This window comes from Lutra lutra, chromosome X, assembly GCF_902655055.1.
Source record: "Lutra lutra chromosome X, mLutLut1.2, whole genome shotgun sequence".
Classification (NCBI taxonomy): domain Eukaryota; kingdom Metazoa; phylum Chordata; class Mammalia; order Carnivora; family Mustelidae; genus Lutra; species Lutra lutra.
Window position 1 is genome coordinate 79,456,666 of NC_062296.1, and position 13,302 is coordinate 79,469,967.

At 45.7% G+C, this 13,302-nt stretch overlaps 1 protein-coding gene across 3 annotated transcripts in view; it reads left to right on the plus strand.

Annotated features, from left to right (window-relative positions):
* Positions 1–13,302, plus strand: part of PCYT1B (phosphate cytidylyltransferase 1B, choline) — a 125,088-nt gene that overhangs the window by 25,547 nt on the left and 86,239 nt on the right. Inside the window, exon 1 of one of the 3 annotated variants that reach the window (XM_047716233.1) lies at positions 2,517–2,852. The exons of 1 other annotated variant lie outside the window; for it this stretch is intronic. In XM_047716233.1, the coding sequence (XP_047572189.1) occupies positions 2,736–2,852 (117 nt within the window). In that variant the 5' untranslated portion in view covers positions 2,517–2,735. Of the gene's footprint in view, positions 1–2,516; positions 2,853–13,302 lie in introns of those variants that run through there. One more of the 3 variants, XM_047716230.1, reaches the window with a different exon arrangement.

Consider the following 13,302-nt stretch of genomic DNA (forward strand, 5'->3'; position numbering starts at 1 on the left):
CCCTTCTGTTATCCCTTGATAATCAACCCCTTCCCCTTGGCATAACCCCAAGAGGGTTATGGGATACTTAATTCCAAACTGTGGAATTAACTGGTCATTCTCAGCTAATCACCTTAATAGCATTAGAAAGCCTCCAAGTTAAAATAACTCCCGCAAGGACCCCGCTAGACCCCAGGATTCTGCTAAATGGGTAGGTGAACAGGTGAGCTTCCCATTCTAGCGAAGGAATTAGAAGACCAATTAGGAACCAAGCTGGCAGCTCAGTGGTCCAGAACCCAGAGGGGTTTAGGGGATTAAGGGCTTTCCAATGGGACCGTGTGGCTCTAGACAGTGGTTCTCAAACTTTAGCATGTGGCAGAGTGCCTCCAAAACCCAGAGATTTTATTGAAACACAGATTCCTGGTCTCCACTGCCTGAGTTTTCTGATTCAGTAGATCTGGGGTGGGGAGTAAGAATTTCTGACAAGTCCCCAGGGCTGCTGTTGCTACTCCTTTGGGGACCACACTTGGAGAACTGCCGCTGTAAGGCAAAGAAAATACTGAGATTTGATGAACAATATCATGCCCATATCACCCAGCATGGTGGAAAAGTCTCCTGAAAGTATTGCACGGTTTGTCTCTTTCAAGTTGAAGGACTTATTAGAGCTAAACTTGCAGCTTGAGGTGTTTTGTGTTTCCAGGAGGGCAGACAGGGCAGTCAGGAAAGGGTAGGAAGTGGGTCGGATGTTCCCTTTTCAGATGACCCAGTGTCACTGGAATTCTTGCAGTATTGGAGCTCTCCGTAAGCATAGGTAATAACGGTGTCGTCAAGTGACATTGTTCTCATTTAAAGTGCCAGGATCTGTAAATGTCAAACTGTAAATCTATGCTGCAGAATCCTTTTTTTTTTTTTTAAGGCTAGCTATCTTTGCTTATTTGAGGAGTAATAAAAATGAAGCCCCTTATATTAGTATACCCCATTCTAATTTACAAAGTGCTTTCACATGGTATTTATTTGATCTCCCAAATTCCGTGAGGGAGGCAGGGCAGTATTTTTATTTCACCCTTTGGACTACTGGCTCTCCAAGTATGGTCCTTGGACCTGCAGCATTAGTATCACCTCTGGGGAACTTGTTAGAAATGCAATCGCAGGCCCCACCGGAGACCTACGGAATCAGGACTTGAGGGGCCAATAATTTGCATTTCTAACAAGCTCCCAGCTGATGCTGATGTTGCTGCTCCTGGTCCTGTACCACACTTGGATGAAAACAACTGCTATATATTAAAACGAAAGATCTAGAAGCCCAGGGACTTAAGAGGACTCCTACCAAGGTGATTTTTCTGTACTACTACATTTGCTACATCCTGGCTCCTCCCCTGCAAATCCTCCCAATCCCCACAACTCTGCTTATGATTTTGAGGTCCTGACAATTACTCCAAATTGCAGTTTCCTCACCTGTGAAATGGAGGTAATAATAGGATTGACTTCTTTGGGTTCCAATGAGGATAAAACAAAATCTGGGTAAAGATACTTAGCACTGCGCTGGTGCTTAATAAATTATAATAGTTACCATGAGTTTTATTAATGTTACCGGAAGTGTGATATTTCACTAGAACGAATAGATTTGTAAGTTCTTTCAGTGTGTCTCTTCAGAGTACCCCTCTTAAAATGGGACTATGCGTGGATGATTTAGACATTGAGGCACATCTGGAATGTTTCTGTGACTGCCGTGAGCTCTTGGCTGAGTGCAGGGTGCTTAGGAAATGGAACTCACGACTGGTAAAAGGGTAGCAGAGGAATAAGAGACCAGTTAATGGAACAGTGCATCGAAAGGCAGACAACGGCAACAAGAGTTCATTGAGGAAACGCAGAAGCGGGGAGAGGGAGAGAAGTGTCTGAGGGAGGAAGCAACTGGGAGGGCAGTCAGAGGTGGGAGGCAGGTTGTAAGACAATCTAGCTCCTTCAAAATTCCTCCCAGGGCAGCCCAAGGGGTAGGTTCTGGGGCTGCACCAGGCCTGGGACGGGGTGGGGGAGGACGAGGGCTGTCAGTGCTCTTGTTGTAGTCAAGGGGATGAACACTCAGGTGCCCACAATAAATGCCCTGAGAGGCCTTCCGAGGCTAGCTGACAATTGAGGGCACAGGAAGTTGGGGCTCAAATGTTGATTTGTCTTCAGGGTGACTCCTATTCAGCAAAATTCTGATTATAGCGCATCAAACACTCATGCCAGGGATGTGGTCCTTCTTTAGTGCAGGTCTGTTATGTTCTTCGTCGAGTAGCCCTGGACTCCTCACGAAGCGGTTTTATCTTATCTGGGTAGTGCAGCGCGGGTTCCTCGCCCCGCGTGGACAGGGACCTTTGCAACTGAATTAAACAGAAGAAACAAAAGCAGCAAGTTCGGGCCCCGTGGGCACGGCCGGCCAGCCAATGGGGCCCGGCCGCTCCCCGGCGGAGTGGTACTATGATGACAGTAGCCAACCAGCGCGCTCCATGCAAATGAGGTACTGTATCCCGCACCCGCCGCTCTAGTGCCGTCTGGTTGTTATAGTGATAAACTGAGGCCTTGCCTTTTGGCTTTTTCGGAGAAGGAAACGGGTGGGGGGCTCGGGGGGTTAACCTCTTCCCCCAGGGAAGACAGAAAGAAGGGGCGAAGAAGGGGGATGGGTGAAGAAGAGAAAAATACGTGACAAAGAAAACATTCTCTGCCTGGGAGGAGACTCAGAGAGGGTGTAGAGCTGGAGGGAGCATTCGCTGGCCATGCCAGTACTTACCACTGATGCTGAGTCAGAAACAGGTATCCCAAAATCCCTTTCCAATGAGCCTCCCTCAGAAACCATGGAGGAAATAGAGCACACATGCCCACAGCCTCGACTGGTAAGTAAAGACAAAGGATGCAAATGTTATGCTTGGCTATGGCACAAAAGAGTTCCTTTTGCGCCTGCAGCCGGCGAGGAAAACGATGCTTGGAGGATTTTCATGTAAATGAGAATGGAGCTACTGCCTAATCCTTCTCAGCTGTTTATACTTAGCTTCTATACCGGGGCGCTGCTCTCAGCTTACAAAGCATTATTGTATTGGCTGGGTAGGAAACGGGCTGCTTGGGCTATGCTGTTTTTCTGCCTTGGGAGGAGGGGATGGCCTTTTCCCTTTTAGGTGTATTCTCGTCTGAAGGTAAAAATCTTACAGTGCGTTTTTTAAAATGGTATTCTCTTCGCAAATCTTGAGACGAGTCCGTTGTTAAGTTCTAAATTCTAACTGAGAAATGATTTGGTGCCCAACTCATTTTGGTGCCCAGTGCCAATTTTGGAAAAACGAAAACGATAAGGAAGCCAAACTTCCCCGTTCGTCTGAAAATTTCAAAATGAATAAGTAAAAGAGTCCCTCAGTGATGTATTCAGAAATAAGGCGCCTTTTAAATGAATCCGAACATTTCCGGACCGTGCGGGGACGGTTTGTCTTCAGGTAGTGGGAACCCAGGGGAAGCGACATTGACTACTTAGAAAGGGCTTGTATGCCTTTAATAACGAAAGTGTGGAGACGGGGCACTCAGAGCTTCCTTCCGTCTCAGTGACTGGTATCCCAAATTTGATCCGTTTCTCAGCCACTGGGCATGATTATTTAAGCAGGCGTGGAAGATGGTTCTCAACCACCTCAGCATATATCATCAAGGAATCAAAAACACCAGATGGGGGGTGGGTTCTCTGTGGCCTGAAGTCTTGGGAAACTTGGGAGAGCCCTCCCTTTGCACCCTCAAGTCCAAGTGGCAGCTAGTTACAGCTATCCTTTTTGTAACAATTCCCGCAGTTAGGAGGTGCCATGTTTTGATTGGCTATGGAGTTTGACCCTGGGAAGAGGTTTTTTAAAGTATTTAGTGATGTAGCATTTTCTTTCAACTCCCTGAATGAGAGCTCAGATTCCAAGGCTGGCCCACCATGCAACTGCTGTTTCTTCATAAGCGTTATGAAGGTTCAAAGGCAGACTTAGAACAACTTCCCAAAACATGAAAACGAATTTATATTAAAGTGCTGTGGGCTTTTCACTGTTTTTATTTATAAAATATATTTTCTTCGGACTGTTTAACATAAACTTCTCTCCAGCACCCAAGCCACTTACAGAATGGGGTGTGTGTGTGTGTGAGCGCGCGTGCGCGTGCACACACACACACACACACACACACACACACACACATAATCTCTGGTGTTCAAATTTGCATCACATACCCTCCCAACAGGTAAAGGGCAGAGGAGAGAGAGGCAGCATCGGTTCCAGCTTGTGCATTTGTCTCTCCTACCCACCCCTTTTCCTTCCTTTTTCGCCATTTAACTATTCTGCCCCTTGGTTGCTTCTGTCCCGAGAAGGTCAGCCCGGGAAATCAAGAGAAGGAAGACTGTTGAAGTACTTTGCACTCTGACTTGTGACATCTCATCCTGGGCATGACTCTAAAGAACCCTGAAAAGCTTGCAGTGTTACACCTCCAAGTCCCTGCTGTTCTAGAAATGAGAAAACTGAGGTTCAGAGTGGGTAAGCGACTTCCCCTAGAGTCACGTTGCTTCCAAGGGTTAGAGCTGCGGTTTGGACCAGGAGGTCTACACCCGCCAAGTGGAAGATCTTTCCCTGCAGCACACTCTGGAGTGGGGTACATTCCCTTCCCATCTTTTATGAAGGTCTAACTTAAAGTAGGAGTGTCTGTGTACAAAAGTCGAACTGTGAAAGCAATGGCTTCCATGTACCTTTGATGAAAACTTTACATGTTGTCCATCATTATCATGGTCTACTGAAATTTTGCTGCTTATATAGGGGCTGTAGCCAATTTATAAACCCTTACTCAATTTTTAGAATCACCTTTTCTCAGCCAACTTTATCACTGTAGGGGTATATTCTAAATTTAGTTGTACACTTCGGGACATGACTTTGCTTTGCTAATGTTTTGACTTGAATAATGCACATGCTACCTACTTAGTAAGAAAATTTGATGGAGAGAGTGACAAGTGAAAATCTTAAGTAGCATTTCTTTTTATGGTTTTTAGTAGTTCCTGTTGATCTTTAGCTTTGCTAATACCTTCACATTTCAGATTGGATAAATTCTTTTTTTCTCCCAGCTCCCACCCATGTTGTTCAGAGTCACGCGTGGGTTACTGCGCTGTAGCCATTAGCCCGTGTGGCTGATGAGTTCCAAAGTTACTTAAAGTTCATGAGAGACTCAACAGATAGATCCCTTCAGAGGACAGGCTCCGTTTCGCACTTGTTATCAAAGTGGAATTCATATGGTTTAGAGGAAACAGGATTCAATGATAAAACGTTTAAAAAAAAAAAAAGAGTAGTGGTTGCCAAAATGGATCTCATTGTATTCGCTGCGGCACGCACTGGCTCCCCAGACTGTGACTTTACCTGGGGAGAGCAAAACGGAAACTTCTGGGTATATAAAGGGCCATTAAGCTTCACTGCGAGTATGGAATGTGAACTTATGTGCTGATTGTCATTGTCTAAGTACAAGTTTAATTTAAGTCTCAGCAGTTGTGTCAAATGCCCCTTTCGTGATGAACTGTGCTCTCTTTTAAGCTTGGCACTTGGAAAGGCGTGTACAGTGGCTCTGTCTCTACGTGCATTTGCCTATATATTTTCAGCTAAGGTTGTCTGTTGTGATCCTAACTTGCGTGTTGATCGAGTACCTACTACTCGCTGAGTCCTCAAGTGGTTTGTGACCTAGGGATTCTAGAAGAGACTGACACATAAACAGACACTTTGTCTACGAGTTGATATGGACACCATGTGCTCAGAGGTGTGTTAGCAGGTGCAGTCAGGGCAGAAAGGAGTGTGCTGACCTCCTTGTGAGTCAAAGTTTGCTTGGGGGAGGTGGATTGGAAACCTATCCATTCATCAGTGTATCTCTGGTCTCTGATATGGAGCCTGGCATAGCCCTTTAAGGAATTGAAGCGGGAAGCGGGCGTGCATAAATAAGCAGGGTTTGGAAGCAATCTATATTTTAGATCCTTGTAACTAGCAAATTGATAAGGACACTGAGGATGCGTTGCAATCATGTTCAAGGAGAAATTTTTCTGAAAGGACTACTTGTAGTTTTTCCACCTGCCTTATTTTTCATTGGAAAAAAAATGTCGGAAAGGAGAGGAGTAAATAGAATTCAGTAACACTGATAAAGAAATTAGAAAAGAGGGCTCCTGGGTGGCTCAGCCGGTTAAGTGTCTGCCTTTGGCTCGGGTCATGATCTCCATGTCCTGGGATTGGGCCCCACGTCAGGCTCCCTGCCCAGTGGGGAGTCTGCTTGTCCCTCTTCTCCTGCTTGTGCATGCGTTGTCTCTTGCTCTGCTCTCTCTCTCAAATAAATAAAATCTTTTAAAAAATGAATTCGGGCTCCTGGGTGGCTCAGTGGGTCAAGCATCTTCATGATCCCAGAGTCTTGAGATCGGGCCTGACATCATGCTCCCTGCTCGGCAGAGAGCCTGCTTCTCCTCTCCCTCTGCCTGCTGCTCTGTCTACTTGTGCGCGCTCTCTCGCTCTCTCTCTCTCTCTCCCTGTCAAATAAATAAAATCTTAAAAAAATAAGAAAGAAATTAGAAAAGAAATGACAGAAAATTACCTAGGTTTTCTAATAAAGCTTTTATCTTAGGATGTAATCTAATACCCTTACTACTTTACCATGGTGTTCAGGTTTGCGATGTTTCTGAGACCTCTTCTTTCCATTGTAAAGTACTTATTCTTGATCCTTGACTTGTTATCCCTTCTTTGCTCTTTACTTGCTTAAGCATGATGCAAGGTGACTCCTAAGCTTGTCTGCCGAGAAGAGAAGCTGAGTGGTCATGGGCGGTATGAGGTAAGAGCACTCAGGAGACCCAGTTCCTGAGGGATGAGGGCACTCTGTGGGCAAGGACAGCGTCCTCATACCTCCTCAACTCTCAGATTGTGCCTAGACAAATCCTCTGGGCCCAGCGGATGCCCCGTAAACCCTCTCTAACATGGCCCAGCCACCCTGGCAACCGTCTGCTTATGGATTTGGTTAATGACCTTGGGCAGATTCTTCTAGGAGCGCCGTGTGTTGTGGGAAGGAAGTTGTAATTCTAACTTGCAGTGGTCACTTCCGTGAAGATGGATGTACCACCGATCAACTGAGAAGGTCTTGGAAATAAAAAAAGTGCTCGTTCGATATGCCACGTTAGCAGGAGTTCATTCCAGGCTTTACTTCAAAATGGAGCAGAGCCAAGAGACTGCTGTTGTGCAGAAGGTGCATTATGTCAGTTGGGAGGTAGGACGTGTACCTGCTACCGCTCAGGGAGATGGCTGGATTTCCAGAGACGTCAGTGGCTTCCTTTACTAATATCACCATCTATATAACCACTCAGAGCAGCATGTAGTTTAAAAGGGAAATACTTAATGTACTGTGTTGGTGAAAAAAAAAACCGTGAGTTTCCTTGGGCATTGACTGGTCAACTGGAATTCTGCCCAAGGTTATTATTAGAGCTCTTCCTGTTGGTCTCGCTCCAAATGCAACTTCCATTTCTTGCAGATCAATACCAGTCAGGCGTATGGAGCATGGAATCAGCGAATTGGTTTCTTCCATTCTTTTAAGTTTGTTCTGTCACCATCCCTCCAGTCCCCCCACCCCACCCCAATTTGCCTGATGCTGAAGTCCTTACGGAGGAGAGAAATCTAAATCAGTAAAAAGATGGGGAGGTTCTTCGTTTCACTTTGGTGATTGCGGGTACAGCAATGAGAAGGGCGGCTGTGTCTTCATGCAGGCAGTGCGGAGGATTTAAAGCTTTCAGTGATGTGGGACTTTGGTACCTGAGAGAAAGCTCAGTCCCCTCTCAGCAGGACCCAGGTAGCCAGCTGGTTAGCGACTTGCATGTACAGCAACGCCCCAGGGGCTGTGGGGAGGAATGAAAGAAGTAATCCATCCTCCCTGCCCCGGAAAATCATTCCTATACAACAGAAGACAGTAGTTTGATATGTGGAAACCTACCAGGATTCTGGAAGCCCTGGTAAGAGGGGTTTTTTGTTGTTGTTCTTTGTTTGTTTTTGTAAATGTGACTTTTTTTTTTTGGTAAATTTGACTTTAATGTGTTGGACTTTACACAACTTTTAAACTATATCCATTGAGCTCAAGTACTTCCCAGCAGGAAAGATTCCAGTCATGTGACCCCCCAGGTTGAGACAAATCCCTGTATTTGAAGAAAAGATGCAACTTGCTGATCCCAAAACAGTTTTGGACATGGAAGGGATCAGTCTGCTTCTGAGGGGATCTTAAGTCTCCTTTGTATGGGGTACACCCTAGCCTCTAGATCAGTGTTGTCCAGTAGAATACAATATAATTGACAATTTTCTTTTTTTTTTTTTAGATTTTTATTTATTTATTTGACAGACAGAGATCACAAGTAGGCAGAGAGGCAGGCAGAGGGAGAGAGGAGGAAGCAGGCTCCCCGAGGAGCAGAGAGCCCGATGCGGGGCTCGATCCCAGGACCCTGGGATCACGACCTGAGCCAAAGGCAGAGGCTTAACCTACTGCGCCACCCAGGTGCCCCAATTTTCTAGTAGCCATGGTTTAATAAGTTTAAAGAGGTGAAATTTATTTTATTTTATTTTATTTTATTTTATTTTTTAAAGATTTAATTTATTTATTTGACAGACAAAGATCACAAGTAGGCAGAGAGGCAGGCAGAGAGAGAGGAAGGGAAGCAGGCTCTCCACTGAGCAGAGAGCCTGATGCGGGGCTCAATCGCAGGACCCTGGGATCATGACCTGAGCCAAAGGCAGAGGCTTTAACCCACTGAGCCACCCAGGTGCCCCTAAGTGAAATTAATTTTAATAATACATTTTCTTTAGCCTATGATATCTAAAATATTATCATTTCAACATTCACCAATATCAAAATAATGGACGAGGTATTTTTATTCTTTTCTTTATACCGAGTCTGAAATTAGAAGTGTATGTTGTACTTAAAACACATCTAAATTCTGACTAGCCAGTTTCAAGGGCTCAGTAGCCATAGATGGCTTTAGAGGGAGCTCAGACACCTGCACAGGCCTGTAGAGGATGAGCTCAGAGAAGCCACAACGACAAATACATTTTCTGTTGCCTGGCACACACATACACACATATATTTATTCATAGTGAAGAAACCATTTCACTTCATATTTTACACTCTTGATAGTCCCTTTTGCCCTTTTGGGTTTTGGTTAGGAGGCTAACCAAAGGAAGCTAATGAGAATTATATTAAATTTGAAGTTCTAGATGGGGAAGTGGAGAAAGAGAGAACAGGATGACTATGGGAGACACTAAGGAGATCAACACCCCAGGACTTGATAACTGAGTCTGAGGGTTGGCCAGTATCAAGGAAGACTCCATTTTCTGGCTTCCTCAAGTGGGTGCCAGCACTCAGGCATGAGTATCAGGGGCAGTAGTTTGTAAGAGTTCTGTTGGGGATGACATGGAGATTTCCACTTGGAGGTGTCTAGTCAGTGTTTGCTTTTGGAACTCAGGAGAGAGTTCTGAGACGGAGATCTGGGAGATGTCCGCATGGAGGAGATGGAAATGGAATTGAAGTAGTGAAATTGAAGGGAACATAATTGAGTCACAGTCTTTGGACTAAGAAAATGGTAATGGAAGTGGTTAGCTAGCAAGAGCGCCTCAGGATAATCCTACTATAGGGTAATTCTAGAAGATAACTGACCCTGAGCCTTGCTATCAGGTTCTTAGAAAGGCGAAAAATAGAAGAGCTGTAATTAAAGTTATTAGAAGTCTCCTTATATCTGCCTATCTCTACGTGAAATCTGGTTAAATTAATCTACTTGATCCCAGAATCTTTTCAGAATGGAACCCTGAGGAAAACCATTTAAAGAGCCAGTAGAGGAAGGATCATGAAAAGAAGACAGGCCAACAGCAGGATAAGTTCTGTGGTGGGAATGTCCAGTAGAAGCAAATGCAACAGAGAGACTAAATGAGATAATGAGGAAAAGTCTCCTTTGGATTTAGAAAGAAGAAGTCAATGGTGGATGTTTCAGAGATGTGACAGGAGCAGAGGCCAGAGGGCAATGAGTTGAGGAGGCCTTGGAAGGTGGGGAGGTAGAAGCTTGCCTGAGAGGGTAAGCAGATAGAAAGTGTAGGATCCAAAGGTGAATAAATCAGGATTTAGGGTCGAGAGAGGCTCTTCTTTTTTTTCCTTCTATATATTCTCCTTTGGTTCCATTCTTCCTTCCATCCAGTGTGCTAAGGCTTTTGGTTGGCTCATTCTTGTAAGATGGTAGTAACTTGTACTTGAATATAAATGGCATAGAGGAAACAGGAGAAAGTGAAAGCGATAGGGGGAAAATGAGGAAGGGAATGAGCTTTGGGCTAAAGACGTTGGATTCCAATGAAAGTGGAAGAATTGGCTTCAAGCAGGAAAAGAGATACTTCTTTCACTTGATGGTGAGGAAGCTGGCAAGGATGTTTTGGGTAAGAAGTTTTAAAGGGAGAGTGTATTGAATGTGGAAAGCCTCTCTCATCTGATAGCTTCAGTCTTCTCTGTGAAGGCAGCGGTGAAGTTAGTGGCTGGGTTCTGGTGGGTACGGAAGTATAAGTATGGGATAGCCTGAGAAGTTGGGTCCAACCCCAGGGTTTTCCTCTCCAGAAGCTTCCAGGCTAGGCCTGGGGCTAGGGAAGGGTGGGAAGGCTGAGTGGCTCCTGATGAGATGCCGTTCTGGTGAGAGGGAATAGCTCCATTCCTTTATGGCTCCTGGGGCTCCATACCAGCTCCCAAGATCAAGGCAGATCTAGATTGGGAGCTCCTGGGGGGACCTGGGCTGGCCCACAGCGGAACTGCTGGGGCCTGGCAAGACAAGTATGTTGCAACCTGGTCTTTGCTCACTAGAGCCCACAGTCTCATTTGGACTTGAGTTTTGCTGTTGACTTACTGTGTGGGCTTAAGCCAATCGCTTCTCTCTGGACCTCCATTCTGTCACCCACCACGGGCTGAAGAGATGATCTTTCCCAGCTCCAAGATGGTGACTGTAGCTTCCCCAGCCATGGAACATGCTCCAGCCCAGTGCGCCCTGTTTGATCTCCTGTTCCTTTCACAAGTCAGGGCCGCCCCACTCCTCCCCTGCTTTTGGTTTTCTCCATTTGGGGTAAAAAGAGGTTGAATGATCTATGGCAGGACACGTCGGCTAAATATGAATAACAAGCTCTGGAACCCCCTATTAATGTTGTACAAACCTGTTGTCTCCCACTTTATTCTTCAGCTGCTTCTTCAGAAAGGTTGAATGTGTTCTGAATCACATGCTGAACATTACAGTCATTGTTCAAAGAAACCTACGTTGAATCTCTTCTCAATGCGAACAATAACCCTCCTGACTGATTTCATAATACTCAAGTGCGAAATCCGGGGTTTTCTCTGAGGCCTGGCAGTGTGGCATTGGGTGCTGGGGGCCTTCCCCTCTCTAGCCACCTACACTTACTGCTTCTGGTTAAAGTCCAAGGTGGCTCAGACCACAGGCTTGAAACTCTTGAATCTTTTGCTCATGCCCACACAAAGCTTCTTGGTGCCCCTTGGTTTAAAAAAAAAAAAAAGTAGGAAAAAGATTTATTCCCTCTGATGGCTGGGGGCGAGATGAAAAGGAGAAAGCAAGAAAGACAGGGGCAAACCAAGTCATTGCAAGCTACGCCTATTTTCTTACAACAATCTCCCAGGTAACAGCCTCTACCTTGCTAGGATCTGATTACCCGTTGCCGGCCTCAGACCATAGCATTATTGTTTTAACATTTCTACCTTCCTCTTTATCCCAGCATGAGACAGGTTGTATGGGAGCCTGGGGAAGCTGACCCTGCTTGGGGATAAAGAGACAATTGAACACTCAACAATCTTGAAGGCACACTTGAAAACACAGTGATTAGAAAATAAAGCCGCAAGCCCGGTTAGTGTACGCCTGTGTAATAATGTGCTGGGCCACACAGGGCCGGCCTAGCCAGCCGGCTTCATTTTCATATCCTCTCTGCCCTCCTGCCCAAGTCTCTGACTTGGTGTTTGTTTTCCACTTAGGAATTCATGCACGTTGAACCTGACATCCGTGTAACGGCGTGCTGATGTCTCTTTAAAGCGGGCATTTAAGAAGAATAACAATAATAATAATGGGTTCATAGAAGCATCGTGAATGATGTCGAGATCCTGTTCCTCGTACACTCAGGCTTCTGGGCTCATCTCTGGTGTGCCTGATAGTGACCGCAGGCCCAGTCACGTGATACTGAGTTCTCTCAGACCTCCGCGTTATTTAGTTACAAGGGAATTGTTCTATACTGGGCTGAAGAATAGAGGTCTCCCTCATTGTCCTCTGGGGGCAAGTGGGGGAGTAGTGTACACTGTTAGGTACCAGTGACGGGAGCCCTCTCCATGTTCCCTCGTCTAACTGGACTGCAGACTGTGAGGGAAGAATTACTGCTCCCTGTGTGATAAATAAGGAAACCAAGAATTAAGTAATTCCCAAAAGGTCAAGTACTAACGGATAAAGCTGGGCTTTAAAGTGAGGGTTTTTGTTTTTAGATTTTATTTATTTGACAGAGAGGGAGAGACAGCGAGAGAGGGAACACAAGCAGGAGGAGTGGGAGAGGGAGAAGCAGGCTTCCTGCGGAGGAGGGAGCCCGGGGCAAGGCTTGATCCCAGGATCCTGGGATCATGACCTGAGCCGAAGGCAGCCACTTAACGACTGAGCCACCCAGGTGCCCACCCTTAAAATGAGTTTTGTCTAACTTCTAAAGCCCCCATTTCCACCACACCAGCTCCCCAACATCAGTGAGCAGAGAATCACCTACTCATGCTTCCATGTGAGTCGGAAGCAAGAGGTTTTTGTGTACACTTTTTAAAAAAAGATTTTATTTATTTATTTGACAGAAAGAGAGAGAAAGAGATCAAAGTAGGCAGAGGCAGGCAGAGAGAGAGGAGGAGGCAGGCTCCCCGCCAAGCAGAGAGCCCAATGTGGGGCTCGATCCCAGGATCCTGAGATCATGACCTGAGCTGAAGGCAGAGGCTTAACCCACTGAGCCATCCAGGCTCCCCACCTACCTTTTGAGAAATACTGTGTTTTGCTGTCCTGTATCACATGGTCTGCCTTCAGGACCAGGAATGGAAACAATTTAGATGGCTAAGCTCTTGGTAGTAAATTGAGAAATTCGAAGTAAATATTTTTGACCTGGCAAGTCTTCTCCTAGTAAAGTTGGCTACAAAAGACGAGTGTTAGGATGATCTCAGCAGCATAATTCATAGTAACTCCAACTGGAAATGACCCAAATCCCCAGGGGAAGTAGAATGGATTAATTGTTGTATTTTCACGCAATGAAATGC